This window comes from Ranitomeya variabilis, chromosome 2 (assembly GCF_051348905.1).
Source record: "Ranitomeya variabilis isolate aRanVar5 chromosome 2, aRanVar5.hap1, whole genome shotgun sequence".
Classification (NCBI taxonomy): Eukaryota; Metazoa; Chordata; class Amphibia; order Anura; family Dendrobatidae; genus Ranitomeya; species Ranitomeya variabilis.
In genome coordinates this window covers 78,741,632-78,764,450 of record NC_135233.1, presented here as the reverse complement: position 1 = coordinate 78,764,450, position 22,819 = coordinate 78,741,632, and the positions used below count along the sequence as shown (strand labels likewise).

The following is a 22,819-nucleotide window of genomic DNA, read 5'->3' as shown; positions in this document are numbered from 1 at the left end:
TTGGCGGGAACTTCTCTTGGTCAATAGCAATACACAGTCTCTCAATAAAGTACAGTCCAAGCACAATAAATCACAGTTCCAAGGCACACATGACCTGATTCTTCAGGCTTAAGTAGATCCTGTTCGTGACGCCAAATTTGGAGCGCCCCCACACCGCCGCAGGGCCGAGTGGTACCCGGAGCCGGGCCTCTGGGTCTCAGTCCTGCGGTTATCACGGTGGCTAGACCCAGTCCGTGGCCCTGTCCGTCAGTGGGGGACGTCCGGTGCAATAAGTGGTGGTGTAGCAGTGCAGTTGTGGGGTGCAGGTCGCGGTAAATAACGAAGACACCAGGTTGCAGTCTCTTTACCTCTTTACTGGAGATCTCTGAGTTCTCAGTCCAGAATACGGTTCACCAGGCTACGCAAGTCCGGCCGGTCCAATGGCACTTCCAGAGCTCCCTTCACAAGTGGAAATCAGTGCCTTCCTTCTTAGCGCTATGTGTTGTAGTCCTTCCCTGCTGTGCTTACGGAAAGTACCCCACAACTGTTGTGTCTGTTTCTTAAGTTCCCTCACAACTCGATTAGATGATGTTCTGCTAATCATCCGTCCCTTCCTGATGTTACAGTTAGAACGGCACCCGTTTGTCAGGTAGGCCTGGAGTTCTTCCGGGACCCTAGAGACGCCCCTCTCCCGCAATTGCCTCCCAAGACTGCATAGGTGATTTAGGTGAGACAGCCCGCCTGAGACTGACTGTCCTGCCGCTGTTTAGAGTATTGCTTGAAGCTGTCTATTGAAATACTCCCTCGGCGTTCCGGCCACCGGTTGTGCGCCTCAGTAGGATGTTGCCCCTTTCTCACAGCATCACCCCTACTGGTATTCTCCTATTGCTTCGATCTCGTTTCTCACTCAGCACAATATATCTCTCTTCTCGTCCTTCCTTAGGGCACCGCCGCTTCTCAGTGCAGGCACGGTCCCGTTGCTTTCTTTCTTGTTGCCAAGCCTCTGTCAGGATCCCACCCCTGACAGAGACCCTACTGTCTCTTCCCCTACAACACCCTCTGCCACAAGGTGTTGCCTGGTTCTGACCCAGTCAGCTTCTGACTAACTTCCTGCCTGACCCCCAGTTTACCCACTATGGTGGGGAGTGGCCTAATGAATAGCACCCTTTGCTCCCCCCGGAGGCCCAGCTGTGAAATCTATTGGTGTCTGTGATACCTGATCAGATGAGCTCCTTCAGTGCCATCGGACGCACCACAGCTCCCCATAGTGGCGGAGCCACAGTACTGCAACGACCAGGACTCTGGGCCGCTGCAGAAGAATGCCCAGCACTACAGTACACACATTTCCAAAGTTTGTAGGCAAAAAGATTGGGAGTGTTTCTTAATTGACACCTGAGTTCCTTCCTGGATGGTGTTTACAGACCCCTTTGTTCATATAGACCACAGTTTTATAATTAGCACACAGTGGATGAAGGGACCAGAACCTTTGTGTTATTTCTTTACGGATTGATAATGATATTTGATCTACGTACCTTTAAAAACATGAGGAACAGCTGTCCTGGAGTTAGGACCTCCTGACTCATTAAACTGTCCGTACTGTCCTCCATGCACTTGTCTTTTGCAAAAGTAAAAAGTTTCCTGGTCATGTGGCAAAGCATGTAGAATTTCTCAACGTTGGTTTTAAGATGTATGCAAATGCACTGTCTGTGAATAGACAAAACGGTGGTAATTACAGGGAACAATGGTGGATTCTGTACAAAAGTTACTAAAGGCTCAACACAACATGTCGATGGATGTCGGCCGTTGCTGGGTTTCTCTCTCCCAGTAGGTGTAAGACTGGAATCACACAGGAAAGTTTTGATGCAGTTTTTCAAGTCAAAGTTGGATGTGAATCCAGTGGGCAGGAGAAGAATAAGTCTTTCCTTTATACTTCACACATAAACCGCATCCACTTCTGACAGCTATGTATGATTCCAGGCTTAAAGGGGTATTCTTGTTTAACCAAACCAGTGGATGGGTAAAAACTGTCAAGTTTGGAGGAAGCCCCCAAGGTTGGACCCAGAGAAAGCAACTGAATCCAGGTCCTGTGTTTCCACCACTACATGGGCTAGTGGTGGTGCCTTAGGTCAGACCCCTACTGGCAGGTAAAGTGACAGCATATTCTAGAGAGATGTCATCACTTTATACTGAATAATTCCAAACTAGAAAGACTAACCGAATATATACTTCTACCATACAAACCACTAAGGCTATGGTTTTTTAATGCAAATTTTAAGCTGTGTTTTTACATCACCAGCAAAGTCTATGAGATTTCAGAAATCCCTCACATTGGTTTTATTATCCTGACTGATGTGGAAAACTGCAGCATGTCACTTCTTTTACCGTTTTTTCACCCATTGAAAGTAATCGGTAACCGCAAAAACGCAGCAAAAGTCGTAGTTACTCACCGATAACGGTGTTTCTCAGAGCCCATGACAGCACTACCAGAGAGATGGAGTCCGCCCTTCAGGGACAGGAAACCCTACAGGATAAAAGGGCGGTACCTCTCTCCTGCCTCAGTTTAGTTTACAGAGCATCAGAGGTCCTCCAGGTTAGTGACAACAAGAAATACACATATTTTTAGCAAAAAACCTTATGAAGATTACACCGTGTCTAAATCAAACACACACTTCGTATAATAAAGTGCTCACCGCACACGTGATAAGGGGGGGAATAAGCAGGTGCTGTCATGGGCTCTGAGAAACACCGTTATCGGTGAGTAACTACGACTTTCTCAGTCGCCCATGACAGCACTACCAGAGAGAATTGCAGAGATTATTGCTTTAGGGCGGGACCACAGCCTGTAAGACCCTTCTTCCGAAGGTTAAGTCCGACGAAGAGGCTAAGTCTAAGCGATAGTGCCTAAAGAAGGTTGAAGGTGTTGACCAGGTGGCCGCTTTACAGATTTTATCTATTGGTACCTCCGACCTTTCGGCCCAGGAGGTCGCCATAGCCCTTGTAGAGTGTGCCTTGAGTCCTTCAGGAACTGCGTTTCCCGTGGACGCGTATGCCAAGGCTATCGCATCAGTGACCCAACGAGCTATAGTACTTTTGGAGGCTTTGAGTCCTTTCCTAGGCCCCTGAAAACAGATAAAAAGACAGCCTTCCTTCCTACACTGACGGGAGGACTCTAGGTAGTGTATTAGACACCTTCTCACATCTAAGGTGTGGAATTTTTCCTCTTTTTGATTTTTTGGGTTTGGACAGAAGGACGGAAGGATTATTTCCTGGGATCTATGGAAATTGGAAGCCATTTTGGGTAGATAAGCAGGATCTGTCCTCAATACTACCCTATCATCCATTATTTGTGTGAAGGGAGGGTTTGCAGATAGAGCCTGAAGGTCACTAATCCTACGGGCAGATGTTAGGGCTGTAAGAAGGGCCATTTTAAGGGATAAGACTTTAAGTGGTATCGAATCTATGGGTTCGAATGGGGGTTCTGTCATAGCCGAAAGAACTAAGTTTAAGTCCCAAGATGGAGGGCTTCTGATTTATATTGGCCTAGAACGTGCCGCGGCTTTAATAAACCTTGCTACCCATGGATTAGTGGCAACACTATGATTGTATAACGCCCCTAAGGCCGCTACTTGCACCTTTAGGGTGCTTACCGAGAGGCCCATATCCAAGCCTTTCTGTAGGAACTCTAATATTTTATTTATTGGAACCCCATCTTGTAGTGTTACACCTGAGGTGGACAAAAACTTTTTCCAAGTTTTACCATAGATTCTAGTTGTTATTGTCTTCCTACTTTTTAATAGTGTGGACACTACCTTATCTGAGAAGCCCTTTGCCCTTAGCAGTGACCTCTCAAGTTCCACGCTGTCAAGTGTAGATTTGCCGACTGAGGGTGGAACACCGGCCCCTGTGATAAGAGGTCTGGAAGATCCGGGAGGATCCAGGGATCTGTGACCGATAGGATTCTCAGCCAAGAAAACCAGGCTCTTTTGGGCCAGAATGGGGCTATTAGAATGATTCTCGCCCTGTCCTGTCTTATCTTCCGTAGGACTGCCGGTATCAGTATATAAGGGGGAAAGGCATATGTCAGATCGTGAGTCCAGGGAATCGAGAATGCATCCAGAGCTCGGGCGTTCCCTCTGTGGTCTAGAGAACAAAACTGTTTTACTTTCCTGTTCTCTAGACTGGCGAAAAGGTCTATTGCTGGTATCCCCCAGATTTTTGTGATCTGATCGAAGACCCTTTGGTTCAGAGCCCATTCCCCCTGTTTCAACTGGGTACGGCTTAGGAAGTCTGCCTTTTTGTTCACTACGCCTCTTATGTGTAATGCCGAGAGGGATAGGAAGTGATGTTCGGCTAAGGTGAAGATTTGGGAAGTAGTATCCATCAGGGCTCGTGATCTGTTTCTCCCCTGGTGGTTCAGGTAGGCCACTACTACTTGATTGTCCGAGAAAACCCGGACATGCTGTCCCCGTAGTTTGGGAAGAAAAACTGACAGAGCGTGGCTTACTGCGCAAAGTTCTTTTTGGTTTGAGGATACCTGGTATTCTCGATCTGTCCAGACCCCCTGAGTAACACTGTTTCCCAGGTGAGCTCCCCACCCTGTGGGACTGGCGTCCGTGGTAACTATTCGATGTGTATCTATCACCCACGGGACTCCCTTTGATAGGTTGTTGGAATCTAGCCACCAGTCTAGGGAACGAATAGTGTCTGAACTTAGAGTCATGCGACCTTCCAGGCATCCCTTCAGTGTAAGCTGATTTTTTAGGACATCCCACTGGAGGTCTCTTGTGTGGATCTGAGCCCACTGTACTGCCGGGAGACAGGCCGAAAGGGACCCCAGCAGTGACATCGCTCCCCTTAAAGTCATATGAGGATTTGAGCGAGCTGCGGACACAATGCTTAGTATTTTTTGTATCTTTGGGTTTGGAAGGCAACATTCCTGTAAAACCGAGTCCAGAGTTAGGCCCAGAAACTCTTGTACCATGGTCGGTTCTAGTTTTGATTTCTGGAGATTTAGGAGCCAACCTAACTCCGTTAGAGTTTTTATCACTCAGCTGCACTGTTGGCGACAATGTTGGGCTGTATCGCTGATAATCAGGAAGTCGTCTAGGTATGGTATTATAATAACATCCTCCTCCCTTATGTGGGCCATAATTTCTGCTACCACCTTGGTAAAAACACGGGGTGCTACTGAAATGCCAAACGGGAGGGCCTTGTACTGATATTCTCTCACTACTCCCTCCATGACTACTGCTAGTCTGAGGAATTTCTGTGAGTTTTTGTGGATGGGGACGTGATAGTACGCATCGCTGAGATCCAACACTACCATGAAACAATTTGGAAACAGGTTTTTTATTGTGGATCTTATCGATTCCATTTTGAATGTTTGATTCTTTACATAGCTGTTCAATTTCCGGAGATTTATTATTGTGCGGAACGAACCGTCCGGCTTTGGAATCAGGAACAATGGGGAAAAAAATCCTTTCCCTCTTTCCGGTAACGGAACTTCTCGGATCACGTCTTTGGATATGAGTTTTGAGATCTCTAGTTCCAAGGCCTGTTGTTGCCGCCCTGAAGGTTTCAATGGAGTGACCACATAGTGTTGGGGAGGAAGGGTGGTAAAGTTTAATTGAAGCCCCATTTTTATTAGATTTAGAATCCAGGAACTGGAGGAGATTTTTTCCCAGGCCGGAAGGTATTGAGACAGTCTCCCTCCCACCCTGGGGGAGGTGTCATTTAGGGTTTTTTTTATTTCTGGGGGAGTTGCCAAAGAGGAAGCCTCTGTCTCTATTTCTCCCCTCCTCCCACCTGTTCTGTTCTCTAGGGGGGCGCCTGCGGAAAAATTTTCTGCTCCGAAAGGGCCGTCTGAGATATGGTGCGGCCAAGTTAGGGAATCCCTTCTTCTTATCCCCAGCTTTTTGTAAAATGTCATCTAGAGTTTCGCCAAACAGAAATTTTCCCTCACATGGGATTGAGCAAAGTTTTTGTTTTGTCTGTAGATCGCCTGGCCAATTTTTCAGCCACAGCGTTCTACGCGCCGCATTGGACAGGGCTGCCGATTTTGAAGTCAGCTTAATGGAATCCGCCGAAGAGTCAGCCAAGAAGGCTGCCGCCCCTCTAATCATGGGAATTGATTCAATTATTTTTTGCCGGGATACTCCATCCCTTAACTGTTTCTCCAGATTGTCTAACCAAATCATCAGAGATCTGGAAGTACATGCGGCCGCTATGGCGGGTCTTAAACATCCTCCTGCTGACTCCCAGGCCCCTTTCAGGAAGGTGTCGGCTCTTTTATCAAGGGGGTCTTTTAGCGTACCCATGTCCTCAAAGGGCAGCGCAAATTTCTTTGACGCCTTAGCGACTGCCACGTCTAGTTTAGGGGCTTTATCCCATGCTATAGAATCATCTTCCGAAAAAGGATATTTCCTTTTAAGGGAGGGTACAGATGAATTTTTCCTTTCTGGCTTCTCCCACTCCTTTTTAATCAGGGCTTGCACGTTTTCATTAAGTGGAAAAACTCTGCGTTTTTTCTGGCCCAGGCCACCAAACATAATGTCCTGTACCGTTTTGTCAGGACGTGGGTCTATAACCCCCATTGTAGATCTTACAGTCTTTACCAGGGCATCAATTTCATCTAAGGGAAAGCAGTGGCGGCCTCCACTCTCAGTGTCTGAGGAGGAGGAGGAACCTTTCTTGTCTGACACATCCTCATCAGAACTAGAAGGATCAGAGTGAGACAGTGGGACAGGTGATCTCTCCTTAACCCCTTCCCCTTTAAGGGATTTAAACGCTGTTTCTACCTCTGATCTAATTACCGAGCGTAATTCAGAGGCAAAACTGGGGGTTTCTTCACAGAGGACTTGACCTATACAGGAACTGCATAGTTTTTTATCCCAGCTTTGTGCTAGGGGTTCTCCACATAAGGGGCAGTCTCTATGTTTGGTTTTTTCCGTTTTTTTTTTCTTGCCTAAAAAACAAACGGAAAAGGGGGACCCTAATTATTTAGTGAACTTTCACGAAGATCACTCACCCATCTTGCGCAGCTACAAGTACCAGTTCTGGAGGAGGCACGGGATCTTGAATGAGACCCGAAGTAGAAGGTGTCGGCTGGCTGGACACATTGGTTTTACTCTGCGGCGTAGAATGGCTCCTGGAACGGGAACTCCGGGTGCCTGCAGAGGACCTTCCGCCCGCCTTGCGCTGGTGGTGACGCTGTTGTTGCTGCACCGGTGGCTGTAAGGGTTGTGCCAACTGGAGCTGCTCATCGCTGTCCGCCATAATGGGACTGTATGCAGCGACAAGTGTTCTCACAGCTGTGTTTTTAAAAGGCGCGCCGGTCACCCCTCCTCCAGGCTGCGTTGCAGGGAAGCGCTGGTCCCCAGTGCACATGCGCGCTCTCCGGGACCCGGAAGTAGATGCATCTATATCCGGTGCAGCGGCCATCTTGGTGCTCTCACACACCAGGCCGCCGCTCCGGACCAGGCCTCTCTGCAGAAGCACGCCGGGTCCCTAAGCCCCTACCCCAATCTGGGGAGGCAGCGGCGCTTCCCTCCGCCCGTTCTGTAGCCCCATCGGACCCAGAAGCGGCGGCGTCGGACACCGAGTCAGCGGTGACAGGGGCCTCCCCGCCGTCATACCCCCACTGGTCGGCTCCGGATCACAGGTACCGATCCTGAGGGTTCGCCTGTCAAGGACAGGAAACAAAACTGAGGCAGGAGAGAGGTACCGCCCTTTTATCCTGTAGGGTTTCCTGTCCCTGAAGGGCGGACTCTATCTCTCTGGTAGTGCTGTCATGGGCGACTGAGAAAATGCAGCTATCAGGTTTTGCTGATTTTTCGGTGCAAAAACCTTGAAAGTTGCAACATGTGAACGTAGAATGATCTTTCCAGCCTAAGGCTGTTACTGAACAGGACAGGAATAATGGCACAAGTGCTTGTATTGGGGGCTAAATAATGCTGCTTTTATAGCAATTATAGAAACTACTCTACACATTCCTAACCCTATAAAAAAGCATGGCATCTTACTCCAGAAGAAACTCTGCCACCTGTTCATTAGTATACCACTCTGGCATGAAAAACTTGACTCGAAAACGGTCTCCCAGATATTTGAGGACTTGTTCTTGGGTGTGACACCCGTCTTCCATCACCAATCGCAGCATCTGTGTGACGCAGTCTCTAAAGAAGGAATTGCCCTCTTTTCCCTTGATCAGCTCTGTGAAAATCTGATAGTCGGAAAAACCAACTAATGCCTGCAAGAGTGAAAGACACCAGATCAGACGGAGACACAAAATAGCTAAGAAATAATACAAATTTGGTCTTTTGAGGTCCAAGGGCCATATTGTCATCACAGGCAGCAATACACTTTATGTGCTCTTACTATATGAACAGGGAACCCATTCTCATATTTGTGGGAGGCACAGAGATGGCTACATACCCACTCTTTTTTCGGATGTGGAAACTACTTTGGAAACAGGACTAGATTAGATGGTCAGTGAGGGAGCCCAGACCAAGGGGTGGTCACACAATCACCACTTTCCACAGGTCCGGTGATAAAATATTTGCATGCAGCGGTAGTTGAACATGCGCACTGCTGCACCATTCATTGTCTGTGGGACTGGCGGAGAAAGAAAAGCATAGCATTTTCTGCTCTTCAGCAGTCCATAAACAATATAGTAGGTAGCGCCTTCTATAGGCTGGATGAAGGCACTCTGCTCAAACACCAATACTATGGCTGACCCTGCTGATAAGAAACAAGAGTAGGGGAACCACAAAATACAGAACGGGCCAAAATCTTTCTGATCACTATGTTTCCGAGAAGACTTCTGTGGGCTAGTGTTGGCAATGTGTATGAACATGAATTCATGACGTCACTTACGATCTACACTGACCTTCAGTGCAAAGCCTATGGGGAGGAAGAAGAGCTCCTTGTTATAGATGAAATTAACCATTACAGAGCCATTCTCCAGGTAATGCAGATTCATGTTTGCAGCGGTGTGCTCATCTCGGACACAACGGATCGTGAGACCTGGAAAAACAAGCGATATATCGCAATGAATGGGTTAAATCATTTTTCATTGGGCGTACGAATTATGGTATCACAAATACTACCATCGGCTAAAGCCAAATTGCATCTACTACATGACTGTGCGGCCGGTTTTATATATCTGACATTCACAATACACGCTGGGACCACCATTTCTGGACTGGCACAGGAGCATTCAAACATGGATGCATCATATGTGCCCATGAAGATGGTGAGTTTGGGTCAGGAAACCAGCAACTGGTACAGACGTAGCAGTCCAAGCACTGAATGTCGGATGTATGAAACCAGACTCAAACGCTGTTCCCTACAGAATCCATCATCCGTGAAGGTTTCTGATGGTCTATTTAATTTTACTGCCCTTCCCGTAGGAGCCAGGTTTTCATTTTGGTGCTTTCGTCACTCCCCTCTTTCAAGAGCTATAACTATTTTTAATTGTGTCAACATAGCCATATGAGGGCTTGTTATTTGTGGGACGAGTCATGGACTTGAATAACATCAATCACTTTACTGCACTGACAAGCCGGATGACATTTCCAGGTGCAGTGAATTCCACCGTTGTAATTTGGGTTTCATTTCTATGGTGGTAAATGTGCCGCGATCCTGCAGGTGAGCACGATTATGGCAAAACACCAAGAGTCTTTTTTTTTTTTTTTTTTTAAACAGTAAAATATATATACATTTTTTTAAATTAAGCATAAAAGCCTATTTGTTTGTGTAGCCATTTCCTTAGACCTATAACTTTCATTTTTTGGTCAACTGAGCTGCGTGATGACTTGTTTTCTGTAGTTTTTATTGGTCCCATTTTGGGATACATACGTTTCTTTCGCTTTTTTTTTTTTATTTGCTCTATGGGTTAAAATTACATTATATTTTGATAGATCAAACTTCTACAGAAGCGGATATAACAAATTCACTTTTTTATTTTTTGCATTTTCGGGGCCATTTTTTTACACTTTTTTTTATATACTACTTTTAAGAAGAGGAGATAAGAGAAGGAGATCTTGTGAGGATCGGAGGATGCGTGCAGGTAAGTACCGGGAGACGAGGTCACAGATGTATGGAGGAGACAGGTTGTGGATGGCTTTGTATGTCATGGTTAGGCTTTTGTACTGGAGTCTCTGGGTAATGGGGATCCAGTGCAGGGATTGACAGAGGGGAAAGGCCGGGGAATAGCGGGGGGACAGGTGGATTAGTCGGGCAGCAGAGTTTAGAATAGATTGGAGGGGTGCGAGAGTGTTCGAGGGGAGGCTACAGAGCAGGAGGTTGCAGTAGTCAAGGAGGGTTTTTGCAGATTCTTGGTTGAAGAATGTACGGATCTGTAAAATATTTTTGAGTTGAAGGCGACAGGAAGCGGAAAGGGCTTGGATATGTGGTTTGAAGGAGAGATCAGTGTCAAGGATTATCCCAAGGCAGCGAGGGGGGGGGTTGTGTGAGATGGGGAAAGATGATGAATTCTGTTTTGGCCCCACATGATGATCCATACTGTATAATGGTCCCACATGATGCTCCACACTGTATAATGACCGCACATGATGCTCCATACTGTATAATGGCCACACATGATGCTCCATACTGTATAATGACAGCACATGATGCTCCATACTGTATAATGACAGCACATGATGTTCCATACTGTATAATGACGGCACATGATGCTCCATACTGTATAATGGCCCCACATGATGCTCCATACTGTATAATGACCACACATGATGCTCCATACTGTATAATGGCCCCACATGATGCTCCATACTGTATAATGGCCCCACATGATGCTCCACACTGTATAATGACCACACATGATGCTCCACACTGTATAATGACCACACATGATGCTCCACACTGTATAATGGCCCCACATGATGCTCCATACTGTATAATGGCCCCACAAGATGCTCCATACTGTATAATGGCCTCACATGATGCTCCATACTGTATAATGACCACACATGATGCTCCATACTGTATAATGACTGCACATGATGCTCCATACTGTATAATGGCCGCACATGATGCTCCATACTGTATAATGACCGCACATGATGCTCCATACTGTATAATAGCCCCACATGATGCTCCATACTGTATAATGACCGCACATGATGCTCCATACTGTATATTGGCTGCCAATGATGCTCCATACTGTATAATGACGGCACAAGATGATCCATAATGTATATTGGCCGCACATGATACTTTGTACCATATAATGGCCAGACATAGCTACTTCTACACATGCGGCTGCGCTCCGTACACTTTGCACACACGGCTCCGCTGCGTACACACGGCTCCGCTCCATACACCTCATACACACACGGCTCCGCTCCGTACACCTCGTGCACATTCAGCTCCACTCCATAACCTTGTACACATTTAGCTCCGCTCTATACGCTTCATACACACACGGCTCCGCTCCATACACCTCATACACACATGGCTGCATTCCATACACCTTATACACACATGGCTCCGCTCTATACACCTCATACACATTCAGCTCCGCTCCATACACCTCGCACACATTTAGCTCCGCTCCATACACCTCATACACACACGGCTCCGCTCCATACACCTCATACACACACGGCTCCGCTCTGTACACCTCGTAGACATTCAGCTCCGCTCCATACACCTCGTACACATTCAGCTTCGCTTCATACACCTCATACACACACGGCTCCGCTCCATACACCTCGTACACACGGCTCCGCTCCGTACACCTCGTACACATTCAGCTCCGCTCCATACACCTCGCACACACACGGCTCCGCTCCATACACCTCGTACACATTCAGCTTCGCTCCATACACCTCATACACACACGGCTCCGCTCCATACACCTCGTACACACGGCTCCGCTCCATACACCTCGTACACACGGCTCCGCTCCGTACACCTCGTACACATTCAGCTCCGCTCCATACACCTCGTACACACACGGCTCCGCTCCGTACACCTCGTACATATTTAGCTCCACTCCATATACCTCAGACACACACGGCTCCGCTCCATTCACCTCATACACAGACATGGCTCTGCTACATCCACACTGTACACCTCCTGACCCCACACAAGGCAGCTTACTTACCTCATCCAGCAGCACCATGTGGCAAGTTGGCAACCAGCACAGCCGAGTCCTGCAATCCATGAAGGTCCCGATCATGTGACCCCTGACTCCTCCCCTCATGTGACCTCATCACAGGTCCTGTGCGTAAAGAGCAGGCAGCCAATATGTGGTGTAAGGCTCTGCGGGTGCAGGGATGACCGGCTGATACATCGCATACTGAAGGGTAAGGGACATGGCTTAACACAAGGGGGCGTGTCGGCTGCTTCTCCTGCTGTCTGCGGGAAGCAGAGCGTCCCGTGCGGGAGTGCTTGGCATGGCAAAGGCTCAAAACTGGAACAGTCCTGCAGAATGAGGGACAGTTGGGAGCTATGTTGTTTGGTATCATAGTATTAGTCAGGACTGAGGAGGATTCAAGACAGGAGCACTACAGGGAGGAGGATGGACGGCATCAGTTGTTGCTGCTGCTGAGGATAGGGTAATATCAAGTGATTTTAGGCAAAACCTGTTGCGAGATCTAGTACAGCTCCAATCATATAGAATGCGTGTGAAAATGGATGCACATGGACCCGTAGCTACATGTCTGGAATTACCATGGAGCACGGATCCTGGACAACACGGATCTGTGTGCTTCCATGTGCAGGGATCCATTATGTGGGACTGAGCATGCTCAGAAGCAAGCGATGTGCTGTATGGGAAAGTGATGAAACTGTATGGGAGCAGGATGCAGACATAATGTAGACTCTGCATGCTGTGCCGTCATACAGTGAGCGGCCTCACTAGAAGGGCTTGTGCCCTATGTTATAGTGTGCTAATAAAATGTATTGGGAGCATGTATATAACATGGGGCACCTGGTTAGGGCCTGCACGGGTGGGGCTGCTTTCACACTAGCGCTTTGGTACGGTGCATTGTGATGTGTAGCAATCCTGATGCATCTCGATCCAGATTGCATCCCTATACTTAACATGGGGATGCCTGGACCTGCGTTTGCATCAGGATTTTTCATGTGCTCCCAAAACACAGCTTGTTGCGAATTTTGGGTGTTAAAAAAAATCTGCAGACATCCTGGTATGTAGCAGCGCATCCAAAAGACATACGATTGTCAATGTAGAAACCCCCGAATCAGGCTGCCTGCGTCCAATCTGCATGGGGACTTCGTACTGCACATGCTCGGAGCCCCATTTTTTCCTTTCACTTTCACCCGTCTCTCCCCACTCCTTTCTTCTCTCCTCTCTCCCCTCTGCCCCAGAAGTCAGAATTTCACATTTCCAACCAAATCCTGATCAGGATGCAGTTCCATGCGTTTGCATCCATTTGCAGAAAAAATACGGATGCAGATAAATCTTATCCAAGAGGGAATGACTACAGCAATGTACCAAAAACGCCACATATTAGAAAGTAATACCCTAAGACTACAGCCGAGTAGCAGGGCCCTGTTCACAAGAGCTAACAATCTGAGGAAACCGCAATGCTAAAAACAGTCTTTACTGCTTCAATAGATACTTATACAGGTGTATAATGAGGATCTCACTTTACAGGCAAAGACCTGGAATGATGACTGTGTAAAACGTATTTCTATTTAAAAAAAGAGCCGGACTACCCATCACGAGGAGGTGTCTGCACGCCATAGTTGTCGCCCATAGCGCCGTCTGTTCTGCCCGGCAGCGCCCGCCCAGTGCCAGCAGCAGGAGTCACCACTGGCGGCGCTCACTTCCTGGTCGCTTACTGCCTCTGTGTACATGATGATGGCGGGCTCCGGGAGGCCGCGCACAGGACGTGCAGGGTGGGCGGCATTGCTGGCTGTGGTGTTGGCGCTGTGCTGGGCAGCACTGACTGACAGTCTGCCTATAAGCCACAGTGGGGTCTGGGATGTCAGTGTGTGACTAATATATATATAGATGTGTGTGTGCTCTCTATATAGTCTGCACACACAGCTGTGTATCTCATATATATGTATTTATTACACATATTCTCCTCAGCACTGACTGACAGTCTGCCTATAAGCCACAGTGGGGTCTGGGATGTCAGTGTGTGACTAATATATATATATAATGTGTGTGTGCTCTCTATATAGTCTGCACACACAGCTGTGTATCTCATATATATGTATTTATTACACATATTCTCCTCAGCACTGGCTGACAGTCTGCCTATAAGCCACAGTGGGGTCTGGGATGTCAGTGTGTGACTAATATATATATAATGTGTGTGTGCTCTCTATATAGTCTGCAAACACAGCTGTGTATCTCATATATATGTATTTATTACACATATTCTCCTCAGCACTGGCTGACAGTCTGCCTATAAGCCACAGTGGGGTGTGGGATGTCAGTGTGTGACTATTCATATACACAGCTCAAAAAACTAAAGGGAACACTAAAATCCCACATCCTAGATATCAATGCATTAAATATCCAAGTTGTAAATCTTTATTCATTACATAGTGGAATGTGTTGAGAACAATACAATCTAAAAATGATCAACGTAAATCACAACTAATATCCCACGGAGGTCTAGAGTTGGAATGATGCTCAAAATCAAAGTGGCAAATGAAGTTAAAGACTTATCCAACTGCAGTGGAAATGCCTCAAGACAAGGAAATGATGCTCAGTAGTGTGTGTGGTCTCCACGTGCCTGTATGACCTCCCTTCAACACCTAGACATTCTCCTGATGAGGCGGCGGATAGTCCCCTGAGGTATCTCCTCCCAGACGTGGACTAAAGCATCAGCCAACTCCTGGACAGTCTGGGGTGCAACGTGACGTTGGTGGATGGTGCGAGACATGATGTCCCAGATGTGTTCAATCTGATTCAGGTCTGGGGAACGGGCAGGCCAGTCCATACCTTCAATGCCTTCATCTTGCAGGAACTGCTGACACTTTCCAGCCACATGAGGTCTGGCATTGTCCTGCATTAGGAGGATCACAGGGCCATCTGCAACAGTATATGGTCTCACAAGGGGTCTGAGGATCTCATCTCGTTACCTAATAGCAGTCAGGCTACCTCTGGGGAGAACATGTAGGGCTGTGCGGCCCTCCAAACAAATGCCACCCCACACCATTAATGACCCACTGCCAAACCGAACATGCTGAAGGATGTTGCAGCACGGTGGCTCAGTGGATAGCACTGCAGCCTTGCAGCGCTGGAGTCCTGGGTTCTAATCCCACCTGGGACAACATCTGCAAGGAGTTTGTATGTTCTCCCCGTGTTTGTGTGGGATTCCTCTGGGTTCTCCGGATTCCTCCCACATTCCAAAGACATACTGATAGGGAATTTAGATTGTGAGCCCCAACGGGAGCAGAGATGTTAATGTGTGCAAACTGTAAAGCGCTGCGGAATATGTTAGCGCTATATAAAAATAAAGATTATTCTTATTATGTTGCAGGCAGCACATCGCTCTCAACAGCGTCTCCAGACTCTGTCACGTCTGTCACATGTGCTCAGTGTGAACCTGCTTTCATCTGTGAAGAGCACAGGGCGCCAGTGGCGAATTTTCCAATCTTGGTGTTCTGTGGCAAATGTCAAGCGTCCTGCACGGTGTTGGGCTGTGAGCACAACCCCCATCTGTGGACGTCGGGCACACAGACCATTGTCATAGAGTCGGTTTGTAACCATTTGTGCAGACACATGCACATTTGTGGTCTGCTGGAGGTCATTTTGCAGGGCTCTGGCTGTGCTCCTCCTGTTCCTCCTTGCACAAAGGCTGAGGTAGCGGTCCTGCTGCTGGGTTGTTGCCCTCCTACTGCCCCTTCCACGTCTCCTGGTGTACTGGCCTGTCTCCTGGTAGCGCCTCTAGACACTACGCTGACTGACACAGCAAACCCTCTTGCCACAGCTCGCATTCATGTGCCATCCTGGATGAGCTGCACTGCCTGAGCAACTTGTGTGGGTTGTAGAGTCAGTCTCATGCTACCACGAGTGTGATAGCACAACCAACATTCAAAAGTGATCAAAACATCAGCCAGAAAGCATTGGTACTGAGATGTGTTCTGTGATCCCCACCTGCAGAACCACTCCTTTATTGAGGGTGTCTTAACAGCCAATAATTTCCATCTGTTGTCTATTCCATTTGCACACCAGCATGTGAAATTGATTGTCAAACAGTGTTGCTTCCTAAGTGGACAGTTTGACTTCACAGAAGTTTGATTTAGTTGGAGTTACATTCTGTTTAAGTGTTCCCTTTAATTTTTTTGAGCAGTATACATCTACTATATAATTGTCTAAGGGTACTTCCCTCTTTCTGTCACCGTTATTCGTTCGCTGATTGGTCTCGTCAGCTGCCTGTCATGGCTGCCGCGACCAATCAGCGACGCGCACAGTCCGGAAAAAAATGGCCGCTCCTTACTCCCAGCACTCACTGCCCGGCGCCCGCATATATCCCTCCAGTCCAGTCGGCGCTCACACAGGGTTAATGGCAGCGGTAACGGACCGCGTTATGCCGCGGGTAACGCACTCCGTTACCGCTGCTATTAACCCTGTGTGACCAAATTTTTACTATTGAAGCTGCCTACGCAGCGTCAATAGTAAAAAGATCTAATGTTAAAAAAAAAAAAAAAATCATTATATACTCACCTTCCGCTGCCTTTCCCGCTCCTCGCCACCCTCCGGTAATCACTCTGTGCAAGTGGTAGGTTCCGGTACCAATTATCGTATGGCACAAGGACCTGCCATGACGTCACGGTCATGTGACTGCGACGTCATCACAGGCCCTGTGCGCCTGCGCGAACAGGACCTACCATGACGTCACGGTCATGTGACCGCGACGACAGCACACCCATGGACCGGAAGCTGCAGCCTGTACCGCACACAGGTGACAGAACTATGGTGAGTATGTTCGCACTACAAGGGGACTTCGGATCGGAAGGTGAGTATGTTTATTTTTTATTTTTTAACCTGTCACTTAAGTGGCTGGGCAATCTACTACATGGATGGGTTATATACTACGTCGCTGGGCAATATACCACGTCACTGGGCAATATACTACATCACTGGGCAATATACTATGTGGCTGGGTAATATACTACATCACTCAGCAATATAGTACGTCGCTGAGCAACATACTACGTGGCTGGGCAATATACTACGTGGCTGGGCAATATACTACGTGGCTGGGCAATATACTACGTGGCTGGGCAATATACTACGTGACTGGGCAATATACTACGTGACTGGGCAATATACTACATCGCTGGGCAATATACTACGTGACTGGGCAATATACTACGTGGGCTGTGCTGTATACCACGTGGACATACATATTCTAGAATACCTGATGCATTAGAATCGGGCCACCATCTAGTGTATATATATATATATATATATATATATATATATATACTGTATATATATATATACAGTATAATTGTCTAAGGGTTTTTCTGTCTGTCTGTCTGTCCTGGAAATCCCGCATCTCTGATTGGTCGAAGCCGCGAGGCCTCGACAAATCAGCGTCGGGCACAGCATGGCGACGATGATGTCATAAAGGTTGCCTCGACCAATCAGCGACGGGCACAGTCTGCCACGAATTCGCCTCGACCAATCAGCGACGGGCACAGTATCGACGTAGATGTCATAATGGTTGCCATGGCGACGATGATGTCATAAAGGTTGCCCCAACCAATCAGCGACGGGCACAGTCTGCCGCGAATTCTGGAATCATCATTGTCCATATACTACGGGGACATGCATATTCTAGAATACCCGATGCATTAGAATCGGGCCACAATCTAATATGTGTATATATATATATATATATATATATATATATATATATATATATATATATATATATATATATATATATATATATATATATATATATATATATATATATATATATATATATATATATATAGTACATACCAAAAGTTTGGACACACATTCTCGTTCAAAGATTGTTCTGTATTTTTATGACTATGAAAATTGTACATTTGAAAAAGCTGACCGTCACATCCATACATAGACTAAGTGTGAACAGGCGCTGAACCTAGAGTAACCAACTCATATATATAGTCAAGTAATAAAGGCAGCACACTGCAGCGCTAAAACATGCAAACATGAAACATGAAAACTGAACTGCAATACTGCACTAGAAATATGAAAAATGAGAGCGTTTAGCGCATAAAAATGGCCAATTTTATGTGTACCTGATAGCCCCTTTACGGCATCTCTCGTATATCAGGTCCTACGCTTGCCTACCTCGCTGAGAATAAACGTCTCCATGTGAATGGGTACCTGTGAAAACCTCTTCTTAGACTCATTCTCTCTCTCTGTGGAGGGGTACTGGATTCTCAGCGAGGTAGGCAAGCGTAGGACCTGATATACGAGAGATGCCGTAAAGGGGCTATCAGGTATACATAAAATTGGCCATTTTTATGCGCTAAACGCTCTCATTTTTCATATTTCTAGTGCAGTATTGCAGTTCAGTTTTCATGTTTCATGTTTGCATGTTTTAGCGCTGCAGTGTGCTGCCTTTATTACTTGACTATATATATGAGTTGGTTACTCTAGGTTCAGCACCTGTTCACACTTAGTCTATGTATGGATGTGACGGTCAGTTTTTTCAAATATATTATTTAGCCTTCTGACTGAGCACTCCGCCTCCTAGCCCAGGTGTTTTAATCGCAGCAGGTCCGGTACCCCTCCACAGAGAGAGAGAATGTGAGTCTAGGAAGAGGTTTTCACAGGTACCCATTCACATGGAGACGTTAATTCTCAGCGAGGTAGGCAAGCGTAGGACCTGATATACGAGAGATGCCGTAAAGGGGCTATCAGGTACACATAAAACTGGCCATTTTTATGCGCTAAACGCTCTCATTTTTCATATTTCTAGTGCAGTATTGCAGTTCAGTTTTCATGTTTCATGTTTGCATGTTTTAGCGCTGCAGTGTGCTGCCTTTATTACTTGACTATGAAAATTGTACATTCACACTGAAGGCATCAAAACTATGAATTAACACATGTGGAATTATATACTTAACAAAAAAGTGTGAAACAACTGAAATTATGTCTTATATTCTAGGTTCTTCAATGTAGCCACCTTTTTCTCTGACGACTGCTTTGCACACTCTTGGCATTCTCTTGATGAGCTTCAAGAGGTAGTCACCGGTAATGGTCTTCCAACAATCTTGAAGAAGTTCCCAGAGATGCTTAGCACTTGTTGGCCCTTTTGCCTTCACTCTGCAGTCTAGCTCACCCCAAACCATCTCGATTGGGTCCAGGTCTGGTGACTGTGGAGGCCAGGTAATTTGGCGTAGCACCCCATCACTCTCCTTCTTTGTCTTAGCCCTTACACAGCCTGGAGGTGTGTTTGGGGTCATGGTCCTGTTGAAAAATAAATGATGGTCCAACTAAACCCAAACCGGATGGAATAGCATGCCAATGCAAGATGCTGTGGTAGCCATGCTGGTTCAATATGCCTTCAATTTTGAATAAATCCCCAACAGTGTCACCAGGAAAGCACCCCCACACCATCAAACCTCGTCCTCTATGCTTCACGATGGGAACCAGGCATGTAGAGTCCATCCGTTCACCTTTTCTGTGTCGCACAAAGACACGGTCGTTGGAACCAAAAATCTCAAATTTGGACTCATCAAACCAAAGCACAGATTTCCACTGGTCTAATGTCCATTCCTTGTGTTCTTCAGACCAAAAAAGTCTCTTCTGCTTGTTATATGGGATAGAGGTGAATATTCATTACCTTAATGAGTGGGAACACATGATCGCCCAGCCGCAGGACTTGCTGGCACCATAATGAGATGCTGCGAGGGTGCGCAGGGAAGGTAAGTAGGATGTTTTTTTTTCTTTTATACTGGATCCGGCGGCTGCGGATGTAACTGTGCCTGTGCTATAAGATAAATTTATATTCATTGCCAGTGCAGTGAAGATTCATTTATCTTTAGGAGTGGGCACAGGTTTTAGCCACAGCTGCCGGCTCCTGCCTCCTGGGACCCGCTCCCCCTCCCCCGCCGTAAACTGGGACAATGACTTGTGTATAAGCCGAGGGGGGCAATTTCAGCACAAAAAAATGTGCTGAAAAACTCAGCTTATACACAAATATATAGTAATAAAAATGCCCTAAAACATTCTCTCTCTCATTATTTTGATATTTGGCAAATATTAATAATTATGGTAATCCTAATTAACCTAAAATAGTAACTAACTGTGGTTAGTTATAACAAATTATAATGATTATATATATATATACAGTGGGGCAAAAAAGTATTTAGTCATTCAGCAATAGTGCAAGTTCCACCACTTAACCCCTTCCCGACCTTTGACGCCATGTAGGCGTCATGAAAGTCGGTGCCAATCCGACCCATGACGCCTATGTGGCGTCATGGAATGATCACGTCCCTGCAGATCGGGTGAAAGGGTTAACTCCAATTTCAACCGATCTGCAGGGACAGGGGGAGTGGTACTTCAGCCCAGGGGGGGTGGCTTCACCCCCCCGTGGCTACGATCGCTCTGATTGGCAGTTGAAAGTGAAACAGCCAATCAGAGCGATTTGTAATATTTCACTTAAAAAACTGGTGAAATATTACAATCCAGCCATGGCCGATGCTGCAATATCATCGGCCATGGCTGGAAACACTTATGTGACACCCCACCGATCGCCCCCCCAAGCCACCGATCTGTGGTCCGCTCCCCTCTGTCTTGTGCTCCGCTCCCCCGTCCTCCTGTCCGCTCCCCCCTGCTCCTATGCCACCCCCCGTGCTCCGATCTCCCCACCTTCTACTTACCGAGGCTCCCGGTGTCGGTCCGTCCTCTCCATGGGCGCCGCCATCTTCCAAAATGGCGGGCGCATGCTCAGTGCGCCCACCGAATCTGCCGGCCGGCAGATTCGTTACAAGTACATTTTGATCGCTGTGGTAGGTTCTATCACAGCGATCAAAATAAAAAAAATAATAAATAAGCCCCCCCTTTATCACCCCCATAGGTAGGGACAATAATAAAATAAAGAAAATATTTTTTTTTCTTTCCACTAGGGTTAAGGTTAGAACTAGGGTTAGAACTAGGGGTAGGGTTAGGGTTAGGGGTAGGGTTAGGGTTATGGCATGTGCACACAGTGCGGATTTGGCTGCGGATCCGCAGCGGATTAGCCGCGGATCCGCAGCGGATTGTCCGTGGATCCGCAGCGGATTGGCAGCGGATTGGCCACTGCGAATTCCTAGCAGTTTTCCATCAGGTTTACAGTACCATGTACACCTATGGAAAACCAAATCCGCTGTGCACATGGTGCAGAAAATTCCGTGCAGAAACGCTGCGTTGTATTTTCCGCAGCATGTCAATTCTTTGTGCGATTCCGCAGCATTTTACACCTGTTCCTCAATAGGAATCCGCAGGTGAAATCCGCACAAAAAAACACTGGAAATCTGCTGTAAATCCGCAGGTAAAATGCAGTGCCTTTTACCTGCAGATTTTTCAAAAATCGTGCGGAAAAATCTCACACGAATCCGCAACATGGGCACATAGCCTCAGGGTTAGGGTTGGAATTAGAGTTAGGGTTGAAATTAGGGCTAGGGTTGGAAATAGGGTTAAGATTAGGCTTGTGGTTAGGGTTACGGATAGGGTTAGGGGTGTGTTGGGGTTACAGTTGTGGTTAGGGTTGGGATTAGGGTTAGGGTTGGGATTAGAGTTAGGATTAGATTTGGAATTAGGGTTACGGGTGTGTTGGGGTTAGGGTTGTGGTTAGGGGTGTGTTGGGGTTAGGGTTGTGATTAGGGTTATGGCTACAGTTGGGATTAGGATTAGGGGTGTGTTGGGGTTAGTGTTGAAGTTAGAATTGAGGGGTTTCCACTGTTTAGGCACATCAGGGGTCTCCAAACGCAACATGGCGCCACCATTGATTCCAGCCAATCTTGAGTTCAAAAAGTCAAATGGTGCTCCCTCCCTTCCAAGCCCCGACGTGCGCCCAAACAGTGGTTTACCCCCACATTTGGGGTACCAGCGTACTCAGGACAAACTGGGCAACAACTGTTGGGGTCTAATTTCTCCTGTTACCCTTGCAAAAATAAAAAATTACTTGCTAAAACATAATTTTTGAGGAAAGAACAATTATTTTTTATTTTCACGGCTCTGCGTTATAAACTTCTGTGAAGCACTTGGGGGTTGAAAGTGCTCACCACACATCTAGATAAGTTCCTTCGGGGGTCTAGTTTCCAAAATGGGGTCACTTGTGGGGTGTTCCTACTGTTTAGGCACATCAGGGGCTCTGCAAACGCAACCTGATGCCCGCAGAGCATTCCATCAAAGTCTGCATTTCAAAACGTCACTACTTCCCTTCCGAACCCCGACGTGTGCCAAAACAGTGGTTTACCCCCACATATGGGGTATCAGCGTACTCAGGAGAAACTGGACAACTTTTGGGGTCCAATTTCTCCTGTTACCCTTGGGAAAATAAAAAATTGTGGGCTAAAAAATCATTTTTGAGAAAAGAAAAATTATTTTTTATTTTCATGGCTCTGCGTTATAAACTTCTGTGAAGCACTTGGGGGTTCAAAGTGCTCACCACACATCTAGATTAGTTCCTTGGGAGGTCTATTTTCCAAAATGGGGTCACTTGTGCGGGAGCTCCAATGTTTAGGCACACAGGGGCTCTCCAAACGCGACATGGTGTCCGCTAATGATTGGAGCTAATTTTCCATTCAAAAAGCCAAATGGCGTGCCTTCCCTTCCGAGCCCTGCCGTGCACCCAAACAGTGGTTTACCCCCACATATGGGGTATCATCGTACTCA

At 46.9% G+C, this 22,819-nt stretch overlaps 1 protein-coding gene across 1 annotated transcript in view; it reads right to left on the bottom strand.

Moving 5' to 3' along the window:
• The window catches only part of LOC143804465 (DNA-directed RNA polymerase I subunit RPA2-like), a 106,972-nt gene that overhangs the window by 46,569 nt on the left and 37,584 nt on the right, over positions 1–22,819 (bottom strand). The window contains 3 exon segments of the mRNA XM_077282581.1: positions 1,512–1,683; positions 8,001–8,224; positions 8,864–9,000. Coding sequence (XP_077138696.1) covers positions 1,512–1,683; positions 8,001–8,224; positions 8,864–9,000 — 533 coding nt within the window.